At 33.8% G+C, this 23,001-nt stretch overlaps 1 protein-coding gene across 1 annotated transcript in view; it reads right to left on the bottom strand.

Annotated features, from left to right (window-relative positions):
* Positions 1–7,004: 7,004 nt before the first annotated feature.
* Positions 7,005–23,001, bottom strand: part of LOC142340428 (uncharacterized) — a 30,011-nt gene continuing 14,014 nt past the window's right edge. The window contains exons 3-5 of the mRNA XM_075391003.1: positions 11,906–12,663; positions 10,571–10,764; positions 7,005–7,488 (exon numbers count right to left, since the gene is read on the bottom strand). Of these exons, the coding sequence (XP_075247118.1) occupies positions 7,126–7,488; positions 10,571–10,764; positions 11,906–12,663 (1,315 nt within the window). The 3' untranslated portion in view covers positions 7,005–7,125. The remainder of the gene's footprint in view (positions 7,489–10,570; positions 10,765–11,905; positions 12,664–23,001) is intronic.

Below are 23,001 nucleotides of genomic sequence, written 5' to 3'. Positions count from 1 at the left end.
TTCAAAGTGAAGTACGTTTTTAACCAAAATTCGCACATCTTCCTTTTGATTCATTGTATAACTACATTGTATACATACAAAAATAAAGTCTCGAGAATTTTGTTTACCTTTTCAATAACATTCTTCGATTGTTTTGAACTTTTTTAACGATGGGACCTTTTTTCCTACAAATCTTGCAAGATAGCTGTTTTCTGGCAGATCTGGCAAAGTAACCATTTTTCTGCCAGAAATTTACGAGATGATCATTTGGTCTGGACTAGAGTAAAGAAAGTGAAGTAGGTGACATTTTTCGGCGCAATTAGTCCGGTTTCTGAAAAGAAGTATCTAATTTGAAACAAAAGCGAGTTTTTCAAACTGAGTTCAATAAAAGATACCGTCTCAGATTGGAAGTGCTCTAATTAACTGCAAGTTGTTGGTGAGTTACCGTGTGGACAGAAGGATGTTTAATTTCTGAATTGATTGTCAATAGAGCTTTGGAGTATCCTTTCACCATTTCACCAATTTCACCATTTGGGAGGGATACTTTTCCCCCAATTTCACCATATTCTGACTTGACATAAGAATGAGAGGCAGCAAAAGAATTACAGTTTATCGAAAATAAAAAATAATTTGGAATTTGATGTTTTAAATTACAATCTTTGGATATTTTGATTAGAAAATTTTAGGTAAACAATAAAACAGTCTATGTAAAAAATTGGATGATTTTTTGAAATTATATTTTAGACGGAATACTAGAAATATAAAAGAGCGTACTTTAGATGTAATAATAGAATAGACATTGTTAAATTTACTTCAGCGTCATTTAGTTCTATGTTTGTAATTTCGACTGGTCAGTTTCCGAGGTTGAGATGTTCGCAGAGTATGAACCAGTTCCAAGGGTTCATCTCACTCGATGGTATTATAATTTTTCATCGCATTGAATTTTGCAAGTTTGCTGAACGTGATTTTAAGCGACTAGCTGCTTGCCTACTTGAGTCACCTTACGAAACAAAATGAACCCTTGATTGTTCAATTTTGCAATCTCAATCGAAATTTTGGGCGTAAACGACTGAAAAACCCGAGTCAAATTCGGAAAAATCTGTATCAAAAGAAATTGACAAATTAATTGATTAGGAAAAAAGGAACAAACAAAGTTTTATGAATCAATGGAGGAAAACATTGGAATATTTATAAGCAATTATTTTTAATTAAAAACAACAATTGATGAAGCGGCAGAAAAGCAAAAAACAAAATTTTAAATACTCCATGATTGGATTGTTTGATCATCGCCCAGATTGAGGTCCCAAGCGGAAGCAGGTATGCCCCGACCGAAGATGAACACCCGAGGGGTGCGTCGTGCGTTCAAAATTACATAGTAGGAGACATCGAAAAACGTTTGAACTTAAACACACAAAGTCTGGACATGAACGCACGAATATCTGGACATGAGTGCACAAAAGACTGCTATCAGACTTGTCCCTCTGAGACGGTCTGGACAAGCTTGTTTCTGTTTGGGACCTCAGAATGACGTGAGCGGTGATGCATTTCGTGCGCACTCACTTTAGATATTTTGATTAATCAGTGATGGGTTGCTCATGATTTTTCTATGTTAATTAAAAAGTATTGTTTTTATCCCAGGAGATATAAAAAATGCAGTAAATAGAAAACTAAAGAATGCAATCAAAATTTTACGATGGTCACAAAAATAGGACTAAAATAAGCGAAAAAACACAATGAAACAAAAAGGTTTTTAAAGCACAATTTCTGCCTTTTACTCGTTAGTTTTTTTGAAGTAAATTTTGATTTAGGCAACTGACACAAAAAAGTGCGAATATTTAACTTCTAAAAAATGTAATTCCTATTGTCTCCACTTACATTATAAAAATGGTTAAGCTTCTTTATTCTTTCAATGTTTACCAAGCTTTAACGCTTCGAAAATTCCAATTTTCACTGGCAAGCCTACAAAAATTGCCCAAAAAACAGTTTCAACCAAGGAACAGCATCTACAGACTTGTCATAGAAAAGGAACGAGGTCTCTTGACCGAAAACAGTTGGAAATGTTGCAGCATTATCAAGTCTGATTTTGATCTCACCATGGATCCTTACATTGAAAAAGTTTCCTAAAATGTTTTCACATTTATAATTTTTATGTTAATTACTGACAAAATTTCTAATCGGGGATCAATTATTAGCAGCTACTATTTACAAAAAAACTGAGGCCAAACAAACATATATTATTAATTCAGAGTTAGGCTCATGGTTTTTTCATTTTGACTAAGTATTTTTTGTAAAATCTACTGGACTTCTTATGTTTTGCTTTCATTTGTTATGCATTTTGTAATCCAATGACTTAATCTCGACAATCAAAGATTCCATTGGCCTGTTTAGGAGAACCTAGACAATACTTTTAGTTGCTATCTAAGGTTTCTTATGATTGAATACTTTATTTTAAAAGAATGTGGATAAATTTTTGAACTTTGCCACTATTTTCTCTTTTTTCTCAAAATCTGGCGTAGTCTCAATCAACACAGGCCGAAACGCATTTCCTGAGAGTTACCAATTATTGTTAAGTACGGTTTTATATTTAACTAATCTTTTTCCGGAAAAAAACCAAAAAGAATTTTTATTTTGTAAACTGAGATCCTGGTGCAGCAAATTGATGCGATCTTTGCAAGCACTGAATATAAATTTTGACTGAAAATTCAACTTTTTGCTTTTATCTCCAATATCAACACAGTAGCTTCTATTATTCGTGCTCAAATTTTATGTTCTTGATATACAATATTAATGTGTAATATGTTCTCTTATTTCAGATATTTGCAATATTAGCCAAAAAAACGAAGTGGTGAAAAACGGCAAAGATGGGGGATAAATTAGTAGAGTTCTACTAACATCAAACTGCTTCTATTCCACTAACATTTTGCTCTATCATAAAGAATCTTCTGGATCTAACGTCATGATTGTTGTCTATGCAAAGAAATGAATTTTCAACCCCTTTTTTTGTTTAACCTTTTTTAACCCTTTAAGTTAAAATTAAAAATTTTGTAGAAATTGTCTTTTTTTTATTTTGCCAAATATTCACAAATTTGCTTATTTGTTTAACAACTTCCTGGGCGACTGATTTTTTTTTTAAAAATTGCTTTTGACGAAAAAGCGTTTTTAATATTATCTGTTCTGTTAACTTTGCACCTGTCATTTCTTTGGATTACTCTGTGACATGACAACAAATATTTTGATCCTCTATCTTTGAAACTGACTAACTTTGGAGAGAATATCGTTTACGTAAGGAAAAAAGCCAGCTTGTCGCTTCCGTTCTACCCACAGCACTTATATTTTTGTTAGCTCATACAAATTGTAAAATTCAAGCGTTTAGGAGGCACACATACCCAAGCATAAATTTAACGGCACATAACTGTAAATATGTTTACATAAATGACAAGTGTTGCTGGAAAATTTCTAAATTTTATATAATTGGCACGCGGAAATAAAAAAACTGGATGAAAACAGATGACAATATGGGTTTTAAAAAAATGGAGCTAAAAGTCGATGCTGCTGTTCGCTGCATTGACACTCTCATCTTTTTTAAAATAGACACTGACTCCTCTTATACTGCTATAACTTGATTTTTCCAACTTTTACGCACATTTTTGTTACGACCCCTCTTGAGGGGGGAGGAACTATATACTCAAATGGGTTTTTTTTGTTCAGATAATTTTGGCCGATCGATATAATCATCGTAGAGAGTTGAGACTGATATCATTAGAAAGCTTGTCCAGCGTAGATTATGGAATTAAAAAAAGTTTTTTTTATTTTCGTTTTTTACAGGGAGTTATCGAAGATTAAAGTTTTAGAGAAAATAGACTGAATTCCCTTGATGTTGTTCACATTTTGCGGAATTTTCGACAGAAATTTTGCCAATTTTGCTAAAATTTGTTAAAATTTTTAAAGAAAGTGTTGATGATTTTGTTTTCAAAGACGAAAACTTTTGTCAGAAAATTTTATTTTATTTTTTTTATGTCAAAAATTCTTGCAAAAATTTTAAAAATTCAGACTTTTTCATCAAAAACAGCACAAAATAAGTTTCTTTAGTCCACTTTGATTAAATTTGCAGAAAGCGCACACCCAAAAACCGCCAACACAATCTGTTGTAGAATCAAAAGGGGGCTATTTCTACTTCAATTTCTGTTGAGAGTGCTCTGTAATTAAAACTTTGCCGTTTTTTGCTAACTTTACTCGTTGAAAATCAAAAACGCGGCATTCATTTTGATTTCTTAACAAGCAAAAAATCTATATCTATGACATTCGAAAAATTAAGTGTTCTTAATAGACGCGCAGCATTAGCAAGGCTAGTTTTGGACCTATCTTGGATGGTTACAATCTAAAAAAAGGATTGTAATCAGTAGGCTCTTTATTAAAAAAAAGACGATATTTTTTAATAATTAAATAACAGAACATTTCAAATCAAGGTTCAATAGTGATAAATCCAGTGGACTTTATAATTATCTCCAAATTAATGTTTATAGTTGATTACTTGAAAGCTTACGGTCGTTATGACGTTTAAAAATTTTTGATTTTTATTTAAAAAATGTCTTATTGAACTTTGCCTCCAATTTTTTTCCTGATTTGGCCAATTTATAGCTTAGTGTCAGCAATGAAAAATGCTTTTTTTAAACGGAATTTGAGTTCAATCTTTATTTAGGTTTTAGCGCTTAAGTTGAATTTCTGGCTTTGATAATACTAGTTTTCACATTTTTTTTTTACTTTTATGTATTTACACAATTTTCATGTTTTCTAGTTTTGTGACTTTATCACGTCATTGAAAGGTACTATTTGACAATATTGTCGTTCAAAAAAATCAAAATTGATGTTTTTAAAATCCCTAAAGATATAGATTACGGTTTTAATGGCTTTCACACTACTTTCTGGAAGGATTTAGTTTAATTTTTTAAATTTTGTCTTAAACTGTCGGTTTTACTTTGTGTTTTTTTTCGGATGAAATTTCCTGTGCTATGACCCAGTTTATATGGATTTTCATGGAAAAATACATGAGCCGATATTCTGATATTAGTAGATAGCTGACGTTTTTCATGACTTTGAAAACAATTGTTTCCCAAAAAAAAACACTGTAGCTTCGCAACTATGTTCATTTTATTGCCTGTTTGTTACCGAATCTCGTTATTTACACCCCAAATATGAAATTTCTGTTCTCAAGGGAAAGTGTGAGACAAGATTGGCGCCACAAAATCTAATTTACTGGTTTGGACGCGCGTTTATCACAAAAGAAGTAAATTAATTTTCAATTTTTTGTCATCTTTGACGTTCTTTTCGTAGATGTAGGACATATTCTGGATAATTGCAGGTCTCCATGGCTTCTTTTAGAAGAATAAACGAGCCTATTTAAATATTCCATTTTGTAATTAATGGCTTTGATGTCTTTCGAAATAATTTTTTTCGAAAAAAATATACAACTTTTACCTAATTATGACTTTCTTCTTTTTCGTCAAATTGTCACTTAGTTTCTTATTGAGATGTCACATAAAACATTATCAGTGTTCGAAGAAGATGCAATTAATATTTTGAGGCCGAAGACAGCTTTACGGCTTCAAAAATGTTTTCTGGCAAGTTTTAATTGATTTTTTGTTTATTGTCTATTTGTTATTCCTTTTGTAACCGCATAAAAAATTGAATACCGACAGTACTTAATTCCTTTTTTAGAAGCATTGATAGTTGTAAACCTATGAGATATTTTAGTTGATTTCTAATGGTTTTCAGTACTTTAAAATTAATAATTTTTTTTAAAAAATAACAAATTTTTCAATTTTACTGTTTCTGTTCATTATTGTCTAATTGTTACCAAGCCTTATTATGGACTGGTCCCTTATCTTTTCTGAAAAATTACAAGTTATTTAGTTTAGCGTCAGTTTTATCTGACGCTATTTTGACTTTGTTTTTAAGTTTTGTTTAAGTTATATTTTGGGTTTTTCTATCTGTTCCTCATTTGGTACACAATTATGCCAAAATTGTGGATGAGTGGGGTCGGAACCTTATGTGCAATCGCACAATACCGAGCCTCCTTGTTTAATTGAAAACTCAAATTAGAATGAAATTAACTTAGATGGTAGTTTTAAATCATCTCTTTTTGTGCTGTATTGTTTGTCATTTTGTGAAAACATTTAGTTTTTCAGTTAATCAAATTGGCCTGAGCCAAAAATTTCAGAAAGAGTTCTATTTAACGGATCGAAGTTAAAAAGATGGACGATAAAATTTTTCATTAATTTTTATGGAATTTGTTTTATAAATGTTCTCTCGTTTCATTTCAGCATTAAAATATTTTTGTAGAGAGCAGCTTACTCTGCAACACAGACGCTTTTTAATTTTGCAAAAGTTTAGTGAAATTGGAAAATCTAAAAGTTATCTAATGATGGGCCCGAGTAATATATCTTCCTGAAGACATTTTTTTTACATTAACAGTCCACAGTAACAGTTTTAATTACAACATTAATCATGACTTAAACAGCGGTTTTATGTCAATGTTTGAGTTCTTTAATATTCTCGGCAAATTTAAAGGTTCACTCTTTCGTTGCTCAAACGAATTGATTGGAGGACTTCAAAAGATTGTATTCCAAAACGGTGAACTGCTTAACCGTTAGGTCATCTAATTTCATTAATATATATATACAAAATTGCAATAAATTTTAATGTTGAAAAACTGTTTCCCTGTAAAATTTAAAATCTGAAGTAATTTTGTACTTTTTATATTATCTTTCAAGTTGATTAGATATATTGTTATGATGTTTAGAATTTCTGTGCAGAGGAAACGCAAATAAAAGAATGAACAAAAACAAAAAATCCGAATAGGGGGTTATTCGTGGTGGTGGGAAATTACTGGACTGTCATTTAAATTATTTGAGCCTCGTTTGATTGCTCAACGCTTGCTCTCATACGCGTCGAACTTTAAAAACGGGTTGCGCTCACAAATTTTTACTTGAGAAGTTCCTGAAATCACATTGATCATTTTTCCCAGACCAGTAATTGAGTTAAACGGAACGTTTGAAAACCCTGTCTTTTCTCAACATTTTTTTGTTTACGCTTCAAATTAGTGTCTTAGATGTGGTAAATCAAAGAATGATTATCATTGCAGTATTTCTAAAGTAGTTCTTTTAAACTTTTCATTCTAGCAATCACGGCTTGCATTTCCTGAACTACATTTTGCGTCCAAGAATCAACTGAAAAGAAGTTCATATTATAGATCAATCTGGCCAAATCGATATTCATGAAATCCATGTTGACACATCCCAAGCTCATAGGAGCTTCTAGAGATCCCAGAAACTGTTCAATGTCTGGGTTGACCTTCCTTGCGTAAGCAACTGGACCCGCCAATTTGTGTCCATTGTTGGCACTTGTGTATGTGAAGTAAAAAAGCTGTTCGTTCGGAGGATTTGAAGAGGATTCGTTGGCAGCCATCATGTTTGCTTCGAGGGATGCTATGTATTCGTCACATGAGCCTTTCTAAACAGTTAATTGAAATATGGGGAAAAACTCATATTTTTGAGGGTGGTGACCAAACTGAGGTGACCGAGGTTGTGCGTCACGAGGTGGCTCTGTTTAGAGTCTAGACAACTAATAGACTGATTTTTGCCAAATAAGTAAAATGCACTTTATATTGAGTTACAAAATAATGATAGAATATTTGGGCTTCGCTCACAACAATGTAGCCGTTGCTTAAATTACAAGACTCCTAAAACGGTTAATTCAAACTTGAAAATCTTTTTGTGCTTGCTTTTACACAAATTTTTCTCCTCAAAAATACCAAAAAAGATGACAGACTGACGACACAAGTCATTAAGGGAAAAAGTTTTTAAAACTGATTGCACTAAGCAGGCTGTTTATTTTTGAAACTCCAATTTTGAGCATCTTAAATCATGATTTGGTCAGTTTCACGATGAAGCAAGTAACAAAACATCCTATCAGATATCGTACGCAATAAAGTTTCTAGTGAGAGGAATGTTTAATTTAAAGATGTCATATCAAATCTTACAAGATAAAAGTATTATTCAGAGGAAAGTTTATCTGTAAATATATTCTATTAGATCTCACGCAATCAAAATTTTAAAGTAATTGCTTTCGGAGATTTTGCAAAAAGACCGCGGCCCAGAAGATCGAAGAACCCGTAATGGATCTTCACTATAAATAAATTACATTTTTTTCAAGATTTGTTCAATACTCTTTGAGCATGCGATGGTCTTCGTAGCCCTCTAAAAGATTTCATTAGTTATTTTAAAAAGACAACAGTAGATGATACTACAGGTGATTATAAATAATAAGCGAAAAGCGGGTAAATGAGAGACTGGCGAATACAAGTACTCAATTAATCGGAACCGAATTAATCATAGCCACCAGTTAAATAGTTGCCTTTTCAATTCGAATTCAATGAAATCTAGGACTTAATCGATGTCTTTAAAAACAAAAAAAGTGCAGCCGAATTTTATATTTTATATTACTATTGTTTCATCTTTTCGTATATTAGAATTAGCCAAATCAGTTCAAATTCACGAGGCATTAGAAGTGAAATTGTGATGGCTCACAGTTGGGAATAGCCGAACCAATTCAAGTTCAAGGCACACACGAGCCAAAATTTTTATTGTTCACAATCCGAAATAGCCAAAAAATTCTAAGTTAACTGTCCACTGGAACCAAAACTATCATTTTTCACAGTTCGAAATTCATTTTTATTTTTCAAAAAAACTAATCAAAAACCAATCTTTTGCTAGAACCATGTTTTTCTTGGTGTCCCGCTTTTTCATCCCTATTCATTTAACCCCCTATCATTTAACCCCGATTTATTCACCCCTGTATCACTTAACCCCTATGTCTTTTAACTCCTCTATCATTTCACCCCAATTTTAATCTTTCAAGAAAATCAGGATTATTAAATTAGCAATATACTCATTTGGCCATGCCTCGCGGGCCATGGCTATGCCTCAGCGGCCCGTGGGACTTGATATGGAACTATCAGAATCGAACGTGGGATTAATTTATCCACTTAATTATGACAAAACATGCTTTTAATGTCGACTGCTAATTGGCGGGATGAAATGATAGAGGGGTGAAATGCTAGAGGTGCTAAATGATAGAGGGGTGAATAAATCGGGGTTAAATGATAGGGGGTTAAATGAATAGAGGTGAAAAGAAGTAGAACCGTTTCTCGTTAGTTTTTTCCTAAAAATCATTTTCCATGTGCAAAAAACGTTTGCATGAACCAACAAACTCTCAATGGAGTTCTTAACTTATTCATCACATATGGTTTAAGAACAAAATTTTCCAAAGTTGATTTTCTGAAACTTAAACATAAACGCAATTTAAAACAATTCTTAGATGGGAGGTATATATAATGTTTTCTTAACTTTTTTAAGTATGACTCTTTCCCCTGTTTTTGGAATTTGAGAAGATTCATTCAGCGTAGCCACCAATTGAAAATTTAAAGTTTCCAAATTCAAAATGTTTTTTTTTTACTTTTTGAGATAGATTGCTTGATATGTGTTGCTCAACAAAAGTTTCAATGGTATTCGATTTTCTTATTTTGAACTGTAAAGCAACACAAAAGCAATGTTCGAACTAATGTCATTTTACAGCTTGTTTAGTTTTTGTCTTTTCTGTCGGATATGGCACATTTGTAGATATTTAAATTTTAACATTCGATGAACATTGTCACAGGCCCTATGGTTTATCACTTTGGGCGATTTTGTCAATGTTAAAATGTAAAATGCAGTTGATTCAAACGTGTTGTGGAACTGTAGCCAGTTTGGCGTTAGAGTTGTATGAATTGCAAATGGTTGAAGCTCAAAACCCAACCACTTGCAGTTCACACGACACTGAGCTGGAACAGTTTGTTGATCACACAACGTCGGATCAATTGCAGCTCACACAGCTCTGGGCTACAGTTCTCACAACACGATTGAGTCATCTGCATTTCACATCAGAACCACTCATGGTGATACAGGTTTCCGGCCTATAATACTATTTGTCCAATTTTTGAATCTGCAAATTTACAAATGGGGTTATCCGGCAAAAAAGCAAATACTGAACAATATTTTGGTTTTTTTTAATCGAGATAAAAACCAAAATTTTTGAATCGATTTACTCATTCAAGTTGTTAAAAACTTAGTATAGATTGAATAATAGTTGAAATGAAAAGAAAAATGGAAGATAATTTCTTTTGATATATAATGAGAAATCAAGTATATAAGTGGTTTTCCCCTATGGCTTCTTCTCGTTTAAAGCCAATTATACCTTCAGTTTCCTACGTTTAAAACCGAACCTCACGAAGATTTCCTACGTTTTAATTGAAACGTACAGGTAACTTCCTATGTGTAGATAACGAACATGCCAATTATACGGAAGAGAAAACGTAAGGGCTTTGGTTGCACTCATCGAACATTCCGACGATTTTCATATGTTTTAAAACTATCATTTTTGGTCCAGAAAATTACTGTGGTCGTGGATGATAGTGGTAGAGCAGTCAGCGAAGCACCTTTCAATTTAGTAAGAAAAAGTACGGTTCTTAAATTGAGCGAAAATTATTTTCTCTAGCCTTCCTCGGGTTGCAGTCGGGAGTCCAGACATCTGCATCTGTCTCATCTGTCCAGGCACCTAATGGGTTTGTGTCACTTCGTTTGCACAGACCCTGGGACCCATTATTACATAGACCTCCACCAGTGTTGATAAGAATGATCTTACCGCGCACGTCTTTCAACTGAGGAACAACAGCCCCAAAGTAGAAGAGATCTGTTATGATTCAAACAAGGGCTCTTTTTGTTTCATGGTGAGAATTATTTTAAGATTTAACACTTCATCACAACTCCAAATTTTTGTTCTTAAGGAACCCGTATTAACCTCAACCCATTAGGTTGAACTCAGAATTATAGTTTGTATCGCAACCCTTACATCGATTAAACTGATTTAGCGCAAAATCTGATCCAGATTTCAACGCTGTTTCAGCGCATTTCATGTACGAAATGCTCTGATTTTATGCCAGAAATGCGCTGAAATGAGCCGAATTTTGGAAAATGTGTAGTAACTTTTAAATTTCAGTGCATTTTAAGCGAATTACCAACATAACTTTTAGCACTTTTTCATATAAAAGAATTTTTTAGAAAATAATTTTATGAATTTTTAGAAATTTAGCCGAGATTTTCACTATTGGTCTTATAGTTGGTCATTATTGGTCTTATGCTGCCTTATATTTGCCCGCTTACGAAATACCGTTTCAAATTTGCCAATCAGAGCTTAAAAATCAATTTAGTATCGTATTTTATATTAATTCTCTGCCAAATTTCTACTGTGGGCCATACAGCGGCCATGTTACATGTTACTAGTGAGTTTTGCCTGAAATAATTATAATTATTAACACTGCGGTCTGTTGTTATTTCTGAGGGTGCTAGGAAATTGGGCCAAAAGGAAAACTAGCCGAAGAGAATATTCGCCGAAAACGAGACATTAATCAGATTTGAGAACACACAATTGTTATTATGAAAATAACATGTTCTGTTGTGATAGATTCATATTAAGCCCCACAGGCCACTGAGGCATGGCCTACGGGGCTAGGGGTATTAGCCGACACACAAATTAGAAGACAAGCCAATTGTCCGACAGATTTCATCAAGACGGCGTAAAAATGACCGAAATCGGAACTATATAATTTAAGTAGTGTTATTAGAAGCTTCGACTTAATTATGTTCGGCCGTAATAATTTATTCGGTTGTGATAGATTCATATCAAGTCCCACGGGCCGCTGAGGCATGGCCAAAAAAAATATTAATAATAATAATATGGACTTTAGAGTAAACTCACGTGTTCTTTAGACCCATATCAATTCAAATAGTCACAGTTTGAGTAGTTTTAAGTCGTTTCTGTACAAAACAAGTACCAATAGGACATCCACATCTGATATGCCAAGTGCAAGAAGTCAGTTCGTTGTAGTATTCCAGAAAATATTCCCAGTAGATGTCTGATAGTCGGGTTTTCAGAGTTTCTGTGTCGTGAAATAAGTCAACACTGGTACTAAGCAGGTTTGCAAGGGTTGATGTCCTATACCAAAAGTCCGCCTTTTGCCGAGTCTTGAGATTTTCATTTGCATTAATTTTGAGAGTTTTAGTAGACGACCTGGTTCGCGAATCTGAGAACGATATGTACTTCTGCCAGTTGATATCTACTTTTCCCGTAACAATGGAAGAGAGGAGTAGTAGATCATTCATCTCGAAATATAAGGATACCGGTAGAATCTTTAGAGTCTCTAATCGCTTTTTGTAGCTACTTTTAGAGTCGGAAAGTATCCACGCTGTTGCTCTTCTTTGTACAGATTCAATCATTTTCGTAGCAGCATTGTTTAGAAGAAGGACTTCACTTCCATATGAGAGAATGGGCATGACATACCCGCAGTAGGCACTTAGTTTTAAGAACTGACTGGTTTTCAATCTAAGGTTTTTCTTAATTTGGAAGAATGCACCAGTAGCTTTCTTGCACCTCTCCTCTGCGTGGTCGTTCCAGGAGAGATTTTCCTTTACAATGATTCCAAGGTCCTTCTGAGACCGTACTTTCTGGACAATCCGATCGTTTACTACTAGTTGGTATTCGCCTTTAAAAATCTCCAGTTCTGTTACTTTGTCAGAATTTAATTTAATGTCACTTTCAATACACCAGTTTTCAATACAGCAGATATCCTGCTGTGTGTGTAACCAACAAATTAAGTAAAATGAGTAATAAAGCTTATTCTAAAGCTGTGATTGGCCAATTTAAAACACTGTTTCGTAAGCGGACAAATATACCACAGTTTTTTCATCAACTAGTTTAACGAAGGTCTATTCGTCGTATTTAACCGCATCTGGCCATGCCTCGCTGGCCATGGCCATGCCTCAGCGGCCCGTGGGACTTGATATGAATCTATCAAAACCGAACTACTGAATTATGGACCAATTGTGGACTTTTATTACCAATTATGATAACACTGTCGGCTAAATTTCTCATTTTTTCCTTGTCGGCTAAACGCCCTGTCGGCCAATTTTCCTAGCACCAAGTAAGCAGGCTGTAAATAGCGCTTTCTGCCAACTCGAACGATGAGAAGTTGACTAATTGATCCGCAAGTCTGTTCGATCTAATTGCTCAAACTGTCCCCTAATTAATTTTACGGAAAGAAACTGATATACGCAAACTAGGCCGGCTGTTTGGCGGAATATTCTTAGTCCTGTACTTCAATTTAACTCTGATGCAATCAATTCCTAAAGACTATTAATCAACGTCCAGCATTCTCTGAATTGTTGCAAGTGCTTTCAGCAAAGATCTAGACTGGGGCTGGGATTGTAGATCGAAAGCAAAATAATAGGGTCGATAAGTCGATAAGTTGAGATAAGTATTAAAGAATACTCGATGGTTGCTCATAACTTAGTCGGCCATGATAATTTGTTCATTTGTTCGATTGTGATAGTTTCATGGCTCATTAAAATTTGGCCGTAAATACGGTTTTAGCAGTTTCTAAATACAGATTTTAATTAAAGTTTGCTACTGTCCCAATTCTTGCCAAATTTAGCCTTTTCGATTAACTTTCCTTTCGATTTATTGACCGCTGCCACCCTAGAGTGCAACAAAAAGAAACCTACTAATTGATTAACGAGGCCTTGGTTGCAGGACGATAATCAACATTAGGGAAATCGGGCGTAACAAAAACTCGAGTCGGCCAATTTCGCGGATCTACAGCAAAAAAGTGTGAATTTTCAGTATTGGTGCAAACGACCTTTCATTTTCTTTTTGGCTGACGTTGGATAAAATGAAGCAATGGGTTCTGAAGACATACCAGAGGCACGTACAATCTTTTTGAAGGTGCTGCACACACAGATGAAAGGCGTGAGGCTCTTGGAATATGTGTATCTCAAGACCTTCTTATACGTGCATGAGAACAACAGAATACATCACGTTGCAGGAGCACGTCTTTCGTTGAATTTATTCGATGAATTTTACAATTACGTGATCAAAGATATCCTTCTTCAATTTAACACTGAGAAGCATGATTTTATATTGATATGGAGAAACCAACTATTCGACTCTTGGGTAGAGTTGCGATCTGATCAATATATTCAAGCAATGGTCATGTTCTGGGAAAAGCACATGAATGGAGAGGTAATCAACATTGCACTAAAGGAATGATGGATTGCAAAAGCACACACGCCTTCTAAGAAAACTCCAAAACTGCAAAACTATACCTAAATCTACAGTAGCTTATCTAATTTACTTGTTCTTCTATGTACACTGTGAAGAATGACGAACCAAAACGATCGTTTATAATAAAAAAACTGATTTCCGTGTTATTATTTGGCTATAATGTTAAAAATTTTGTTTCAGTGGTTATTATTTCAGATTTTGGTTTTGAATTTGTATTCATCTCTTGAGATTGCTCTTTGCTAGCAAACAAATAGTTTTTTTTTTAAATCATGGTCAATCATTATCAATTTGTAAAAGTGAAACCTGTACACAGACTACATTAAGTTAACTCGACAAAAACTACCCAGGTTGAGGTGCCATCCCTAAGTGACCTCTTATCAGACCCAGATCGCGCGCACACTCTTGGAGCATTTCAACATTTCCTTGATGTAAAAGGATCAAACGTCAACCTACTTGTGTCCGCCGAGGATTATCTTCCAGCGGCGATTATCTTTCAGTAAGAGAGGATTTTCTGATTGCGGTGAAATTAATTTTGTTTTTTTTTTGTTCAACAAGGTGGTGAGAAACCAGTCGCAGAACAAAAGAAAGAAATTTGAAATAAGTTTTATAAGCATTCGGCTGTGTATAATCAACATGCATATAATTTTAAACGAGCTTCAACTTTTTAACGCCTGAAAATGAACTTTCAATAACAGGTGGTTTCATACAAAATGCAGTCCATATGGTATACATAAAAGGTTCGCCTAAAAATAATTATTGACCAGTTGACGTATCTGTTCCAATTGGTTCAGTTTTGCAATCTAAAAAGGACGGTCAGACTGCCCACTAAGAATAAGAGAGAAAGAACGAAAAAAGGGCCCCAATCTTTCTCGTCTCGGTAGCCACTTCACCATATCCGAGATTTTTGGCAAATGAATTTAGACCAGCGAATGTTGCCCCAAAACGCAAAGTCATTGATTTTGTACAGGACAATTGACCAAAAGAATTGCTTGATTCTCACCAAAAACATTTGAAAATTTGCTCTACGTAAGAACAACAAGGATGCTCGGTAATGTGCGATCGCACATAAAGTTCCGACCCCGCTCATGCACAATTTTGGCATAATTGCCTACCAAATGTGGAATAAATAGATGTGCGTTTTAAAAACAAAACTTAATAACAAAGTCAAAGTAGTGTCAGCTAAAACTGACCAGTAAAAAAAGACTTGCTAACAATTAGACAGTAAAAAACAATAACAGTTGAAAACAGATGAAAACAGGTGGGAAAAAGAGCTTATTAAAAAAAAAACAATTTCAAAGTAATGGAAACCATTGGAAATCAAAATAAAATCCCAAGGGTTTACGATTTTCAATACTTTATAGAAGGGAATTAACAACTGTCGGTATTCAATTTTTTATGCGGTTACAAAAGGAACAACAAATTGACAACAAACAAAAAATCAGTTAAAACTTGCCAGAAAAAGCTTTCGAAGCCGTAAAGCCATACTTTGGCCCTCAAGATTGATTGAAGCTTCGTCGAACACCGATAAAGTATTATGTGACCTCTCATTAAAGAAACTAGGTAACAAGTATACAAAAAGATAAAGGCGAAATTATGTAATACGTGTTTTTTTTGAAAATAAAATTGTTTCCAAAGAGATGAAAGCCAATAATTACGAAATGAAATAATTAAAAACGTTCGTTTAATCTTCCAAAGGAAGCATTTGTGACCTGCAATTATCCCGAATATGTCCTAAGTCTACAAAAACCACGTCAAATACGACCAAAATAAAAATTATATTGTTTTTTTTTGTGGAAAACCCGATTCGAAGAAATTAAATTCGTAACGAGTTCTCAAAAAACATTAAATTTTGTGACACCAATGCCTTTTGACAGCTTTTCTGGACAACAATATTGTCATATTTAGCCTGTAGTTATCGAGACTAGTTAACAGAAAAAAAAGGAACATAATTGTGAAGTTGAAACGTGTTTTTCCTTTTTCCAAATCAATTGTTTGAAAGGCCAATGAAACCGTGTCACTGTACATGAAATTCCATACAACTAAAAAGACAAAGTAAAAAGAAAAATTCAATTAAATTCTTTGAGAAAGTAGTGTCGGAGCTGTTAAAACCTTAATCTATATCTTTAATGATTATAAAAATGTCAATAGTGCCCGTTTTTGAACATCAATAATGAGATATAAGAACTGTCAATAGCGTAATAATGAGACAAAATTAGAAATTGTGAAAAATGGACAAATACCTAAAAATAAAAGAAAACTTTAAATCTAGTAGTCAAAACGACCATAAGCTTTCGAGTAATGAATTAGACAGACAAATTTGAAGCTAATTGGGAATCGTTTAGACCTATTATGAGTGAGCTTTGATTTGAAACTTTCTTATTTTAAATCAATATAACAAAGATCGATTTTTTTTATAAAAAGACCGACTGATTACAATCCCAATTATTTTCGGATTGTAACAGTCCAAGATTGGTCCAAAACTAACCATGCTAATGTTGTTTGTCAATTAGGAACACTAAATTGTTCGAGTGTTATAGATATAGATATTTTGTTGGTTAGAAAATCGATATTAATTGCCGCATGTTTGATAATCAACGAATAAAGTTAGCTAATAACAGCAAAGTTGTAATTACGGAGCACTCGCAAAGGAAGTTGAAGTACAAATAGCCCCTTTTGAGTCTACAAAGAAAGTGTTAGTGACTTTGAGGAGTGTACTTTCTGTATATTTAATCAAAAGGGACTAAAGTAACTTGTTTCGTGCTGTTTTTGATGAAGTACTGAGGATTTTGAGATATTTAGCCAGAATTTTTGACAAAAAAAAATAAAAAATAGCCAAGAATGTTTTTTTGTGTTTAAAAATAATATCAATGAACACTTTTTTTAAACAAATTAACAATTTTTTAGCAAAATTGGCAAAATTTTAGTAAAAATTGGCGAAAATTCCGGAAAATGTGAATAAATTCAACGGGATTCATCCTACCTTCTCTAAAGTTTAAATCTCGATAACTCACTGTATAAAACTAAAATAAAAAAAATCTTTTTAATTCCATATTATACGCAGGACAATCTTTCTTATTATACCAGTCTCAACTCTCTACAGTGAATATATCGATCGGCCAAAGTTGACTGAACAAAAAACCCATTTGAGTATATAGTTCCTCCCCCCTCAAGAAGGTCGGAACAATAAGCTGATAAAAATTGATATGCTATTTTTTTGCTTCAAAAATAAAGTAGTTCAAAGTGAGCAAAAACGTATGTGTGCAGAACAGCAAAAACATAGTTTTTTAAAAGCATTTAACTCGGATTCTTTCTGTAAATTTAATCAAAGGGGACTAAAGTAACTTGTTTCGTGCTGTTTTTGATGAAGTACTGAGGATTTTGAGATATTTAGCCAGAATTTTTGACAAAAAAATCAAAAAGTAGCCAAGAATTTTTTTTGTGTTTAAAAATAATATCAATAAACACTTTTTCAAAACAAATTAACAATTTTTTAGCAAAATTGGCAAAATTTTAGTAAAAATTGGCGAAAATTCCGGAAAATGTGAATAAAATCAACGGAATTTATCCTACCTTCTCTAAAGTTTAAATCTCGATAACTCCCTGTATAAAACTAAAATAAAAAAATCTTTTTAATTCCATATTCTACGCTGGACAAGCTTTCTAATTATACCAGTCTCAACTCTCTACGGTGAATATATCGATCGGCCAAAGTTGACTGAACAAAAAACCCATTTGAGTATATAATTCCTCCCCCCTCAAGAAGGTCGGAACAATAAGCTGATAAAAATTGATATGCTATTTTTGCTTCAAAAATAAAGTAGTGCAAAGTGAGCAAAAACCTATGTGTGCAGAACATTAAAAACATAGTTTTTTTAAAGCATTTAACTCGGATTCTTCCCACTAAACGTAGCTTTATGGGCTTAATACAACAAGTGGCTTTTCCTTCCTCGCTATTGTTTTTTCTTTAATGACTTTCTGAATGCAAAGTAATCCGAAGTTATTCTCTTTGTAGACAATCCAAGTGTCTTCTGCTCAGAGCCTGAAACTCTAAAACTAAAAAAAATGTCAGAGGCGTGTCAAAGTTATTTTTCTCGAAGTTCTATTTGATCCAAAGCTAGCTGAATTGATTAAATACGGGAAATTTCAAACTGAAAGCACACCAAAAATAATCATTTTAGGAAAAGAGCCCAGAGAAATTATATCTCCCTCAACTCTATAATTTTCTCAGCTGCTGCTTAGTTGACTTAAACTCATTTTCTCCATTTGAATGCAATGTTTATTAAATTATCAAAGTGAATTCACTAGTGAGTCAATTAACATACAACACTTTAACTAATTCAGTGAGAATGATTTCAAACTTTAAATTTGCTCCCCTTTTTCCGACTATCACCTAATCTTTGACAAGAAAAATTTTTCGATTTGAATTGTTCTAACTTGGGAAACGTCCAAACCTTAAAGATAGACATGAGATAAAATTAATTTGAAAATAAATTAGAGACAAAAAGAGAATATTTGTCAAATTGGATGATTTCATGTTTTTGGGTAACTTGTTTTGTCATAAATTATCAGCTGAATCCAGATACAGTCGGAATCGTAAAACTTATAACTTAGACGTAGATATATTTATGAGTTAGATATAACTTAGAGAACCTGACTAGTCCTAGCAGTAACTTTAACATTTTTATTTTTTGTTTTTTTTCCGAGTTTTTAAGTAATCATCCAGATCATATGTATTCCGTTAATCATTTGCTATTTCTTGCATTTGATGTGATCCCAGCCATTTGTTTCGCAAGTTACTGTCAATATTCATTTCAGATGAAATCGTTTGCGACCTATTGCTCAAGTTGATGCGCAAGTTTCTGTGAAAGATTGTTATAAATTTCAAAATGATTGTGATCACATGCGGGTGTTACAGTTTCAGATATCGTATTCAAGCTTACCGCGGAATAATTGTTACAATTTGAGCTTCGCAAACAGATAGTCAAATTCATTTTCACTCTCAAAACAAAGAAACCGTGTTGACAAACTTCATATGTATGTTGAAACATGTTGCAGCTGCTCAAGAATCTCATCCTATATATCACAGCCTGGTTCTGAAAATTTACTCCGGCCTGATTTTTCACTAAATCCAATTGTATAATGATATCGTAGAAATAATTAGTCGCTCGTACGTTTAAAGGACTTTGACTTTAATTTTGTTGATTGAAGTTAAGAAAGTCCTTTACCCAATGTTAGTAATGTTACTAACTCGTTAAGTAAGCTCAAGTATCTTAAAACTCGCAAAATCTTAAGATCAAGCAAAGCTTAGCAAAAAAGACCAAGGTTGTTAAAGAATCAAACTTTAGTCCAATCTGAGAGCCAACTGCTCTTTGTAACAAAATCTAATGGTTCCAAATACAATCTGGTTTCGCTATTCAAATAATACGGTTGAAGTAAACAATCAAACAAATACCGTTTAGAACAACATTGCTGCTTGTTTCTGATTGGTTAATCAAAAAAGTTATTTAGATCATTGTTTATATAGCAAATGTCAAATTACTGCAATATTTTCTTTTGTTGACATAAGCACGGATTGTTATTCCGGAGTTCTAAATGCTTCAAATGTACGGTATTTCATTTTTTTGATCAACTGAAGTATCACAAAATAAACAACTTAAGAAAATTAACAATAAATACCAAAGTATCAAGAAGGCCAGTTTGCACCATACAAGTGCTTATATCCACACTCGTGGGTCTGATGCAATAGCGTCCGTTGCGTCCATATGTAGCCCGGAAGTCACCCTAACCGCGTGCTCTAACCTGGGGTTCCTCAATTTTTCCTTCCAAAAATTGTGGGGGGTGCAAATTTTCGTTCTCAACTTGTAAAATTTTTAAGTTTTGACCATTTTTGAGTTTTGAAATATTCCAAGTTTTTTCATTTTCAATTTTTTATGCTCTCTGATGGTTCTTGTGGATGGTTTGAATAGGCGCCAACAAAACATTCTTTGCTACTCATAGTTTCGAACAAGTCGCCTTAGTTTGTTATTAAAGAGTTTCAGCAATGATCCTTACGGTTGAGTTTCAAGACGACAGATGAACGCTGTTTAACATAAGAATACGTTTTTGTTTGTTGCTTACTAATTTTTGGAAAAATTCGATATATTACGTTGAATGAATTTCATGCAGGGGAGAAATATAAAAAGTGGATGTTTTTTGTTTTTGTCTGAATAGGATATAATGGTGAGAAATTTATTTCAGTTTCACGACACTAAATTTCTTTGAAGAGGGCCTGCCACTAAAAACATCAGATTGTAACAAGAGTCTGACTTACGTTCAAAAATTTTTGCAGGTTTTCTTAAGGGGTTGCTTTAGGATTGAGGTTGCTGTAACATAGCTGTAATTGCTGCTCCCTCAATGTTTCGTACCAAAAAATTTACAACACGCCGTCTGTTTTAGCGCTTGCAAACAATACCGGATAACACGGTTCCTTTTTCCGCTGTTATAACTGTTAATCTGCTGTCTTTAATGTTGCATTACAAAATCAATTTATGATATTTTGCTAAAATCAGTTATTTAACGATATAAATTTAGACTAGGTATGCTACAGATCACACAGTGCGGGATCTCTTTCTGTATAACAATTCAACACCACTGGGAGAAAAATAGTGGAGGCGCAACGCCATAAGCTGCGGATAGCAACAGTTGAAATATAGCGAAACTTATTTGCAGATACAGAGACACGATAGAAAAAATTTTTTGCAAGGAAAATTTTTTAATAAGATCCAGAAACAATTTTTTCCGCTAAAAAATTTTATTGTAAAAGACATAGTAACATGCTTTTTACCCCATTTTTTGTTTAACTCGTTGCAGATTGAATAACTGCGTCAAAATGTTCACTGGTTTTTGTTAACTTGATCTAGATTGTAATAACCTCGTTTTTCACTGTCTTTGGTCAACCAAACGAGATATGTCTCTCTGCGATTTTCGTTGGTTTGAGATTTCTGCTTGTGATAATTGTTAAAAATTGTCACTTTTTTCGAAGTTTCCCAAATCAAAGCGGAGTTTGTTGTGATTAAGTATGGAAGATAGATTGTGGTTAAAAAAAGTTCCGGGTAAAAGAGTCCAAGCTGTTTATATCTGAGCGGGTTGATATCAAATGTCCTGTATTCATGTTTGTTTAACAATACACATTGCGGTCGAAACAGCATCTTCCGCAATTATTTGGCTCCCTTACACTGCAAACATTGGTTTCCTAAAACTCATGACCAATCGTTCTCACAGTATTCCCAAGAAAAGCGTCCCTGGCGGTAGAATTGAAGTAATATCTGGTCTCTTGCTGTACCCAATGTTGCTCGATCTTCTTTTTGTTTCATGCTGCGACATAAATTTTGAACTCCTTTTTGCGCAAACGAAATGAACATTGTTGTCCACGATTTTTATTGCTTTGTTTTTACGATCTGTGGACTGCATAATGGCGTTATATGTACGGCTTGTACTGTCACACATTGGAACAAAAACACAATCGGATTTTTATTTTTCGCTCATTTTTAATGTTTCAAAACATTCCAATTCATATTTTGCAGGTAGATTGGCTGCGCACTTTTGGCAAGTTGAGGGCAAGGTTTTTCTTACGCCAATAATTAGGAAACTTTTCTTAGCAAGACTTTTCACATGTTCAGTATTCTGATGAAAATTGTTCTTGTGACTGTTGGACCAGAAAAATTTGACAACAAGATTATATCAATGGAAAATATGCAATAAAAAATTTGTACAATAGAAAAATGTTCCATCCAGTTTAAGATTTCTGCTCCCTTACTGAAGGCAACTTCGTTGTCCCACGGCTGTCCTTTTTAGTCCAGATGTTCTCCAGAAGTCGTCTCAAGTGAACATTGAATAGAGCAAATAATCTGATTGCCTCAAATACTGACGATATCAAGACATGACTTTCATTTGGCTAAGGGAGTGTCATTTTATATGGTGAAATATCAGCACACCTTAAGACTATCGTAAGCATCATTCTATTGGATCAAAGATACAGATTATTCCGCTTTATTTGTCTAATAATCAACATGTTTCCTTTTGCACAATGATATTAGGAGTTGCGGATTGCTGCGTACACTTCATCATTGATGACTATACTATCTATTTACTCAACTCAAATAAGTGCTTTGAGAGAAGATTTTGTTGCTTATTGAACTCTTCAACAGCTTCTCTTGATGTTTCTAAAGGTCTAAAGATTTGATTGACTTCATGTAGAAGTTGTTGTGAAATGCTTCTGCTGCGATCAAACATTACTCTGCATTGTTGATGCGAAGATTTTAGACAGTTAGCGAACCTTGGTTAAAAGTTTGCTTCAAATAATGTGGCGCTGTTACTTGTACTTTTTTTCACTGGTCAATGATTTGAAGAATCACCTGTCTTGTTCGAGAACTGGCTGTTGGAGAAGCTTTGATTCGCTATCGGCCGCCAAGGCTATTGATCCTTCACGAATTATTAGATTTGTTCCAATCATCCCATATAATTAATCACGACCCGATATTTGCTTGTCGTTTAGGGAGGAATCTTTATTTTTGATGCTGTGTTACGAACACGACAGGTTTGTTTCGTTTGTTCTGTTATAGCAATAGATGGTGCGGTAAATACGATTCCATCTCAAAACTACTTCCGAATTTTGATTTGTTCACAAAATGCATAATTTTTTTCTACGCCTGTGAATTTGAACTGTCGATGCAGGATCTTAGGTCTTGAGAATTTTGAATTCTTCTCTCCAATAACTAATTCTGACCGAAGTTTGAGCTCTGGTTGTTTGCTGGTGTCGGCTGGATAACTTAA

The sequence above is a fragment of the Convolutriloba macropyga genome, chromosome 5 (genome assembly GCF_964194025.1).
Source record: "Convolutriloba macropyga chromosome 5, txConMacr16.3, whole genome shotgun sequence".
Lineage (NCBI taxonomy): Eukaryota > Metazoa > Xenacoelomorpha > Acoela > Convolutidae > Convolutriloba > Convolutriloba macropyga.
The sequence above is the reverse complement of the archived record's forward strand: the minus strand, read 5'-3'. Positions and strand labels throughout refer to the sequence as shown.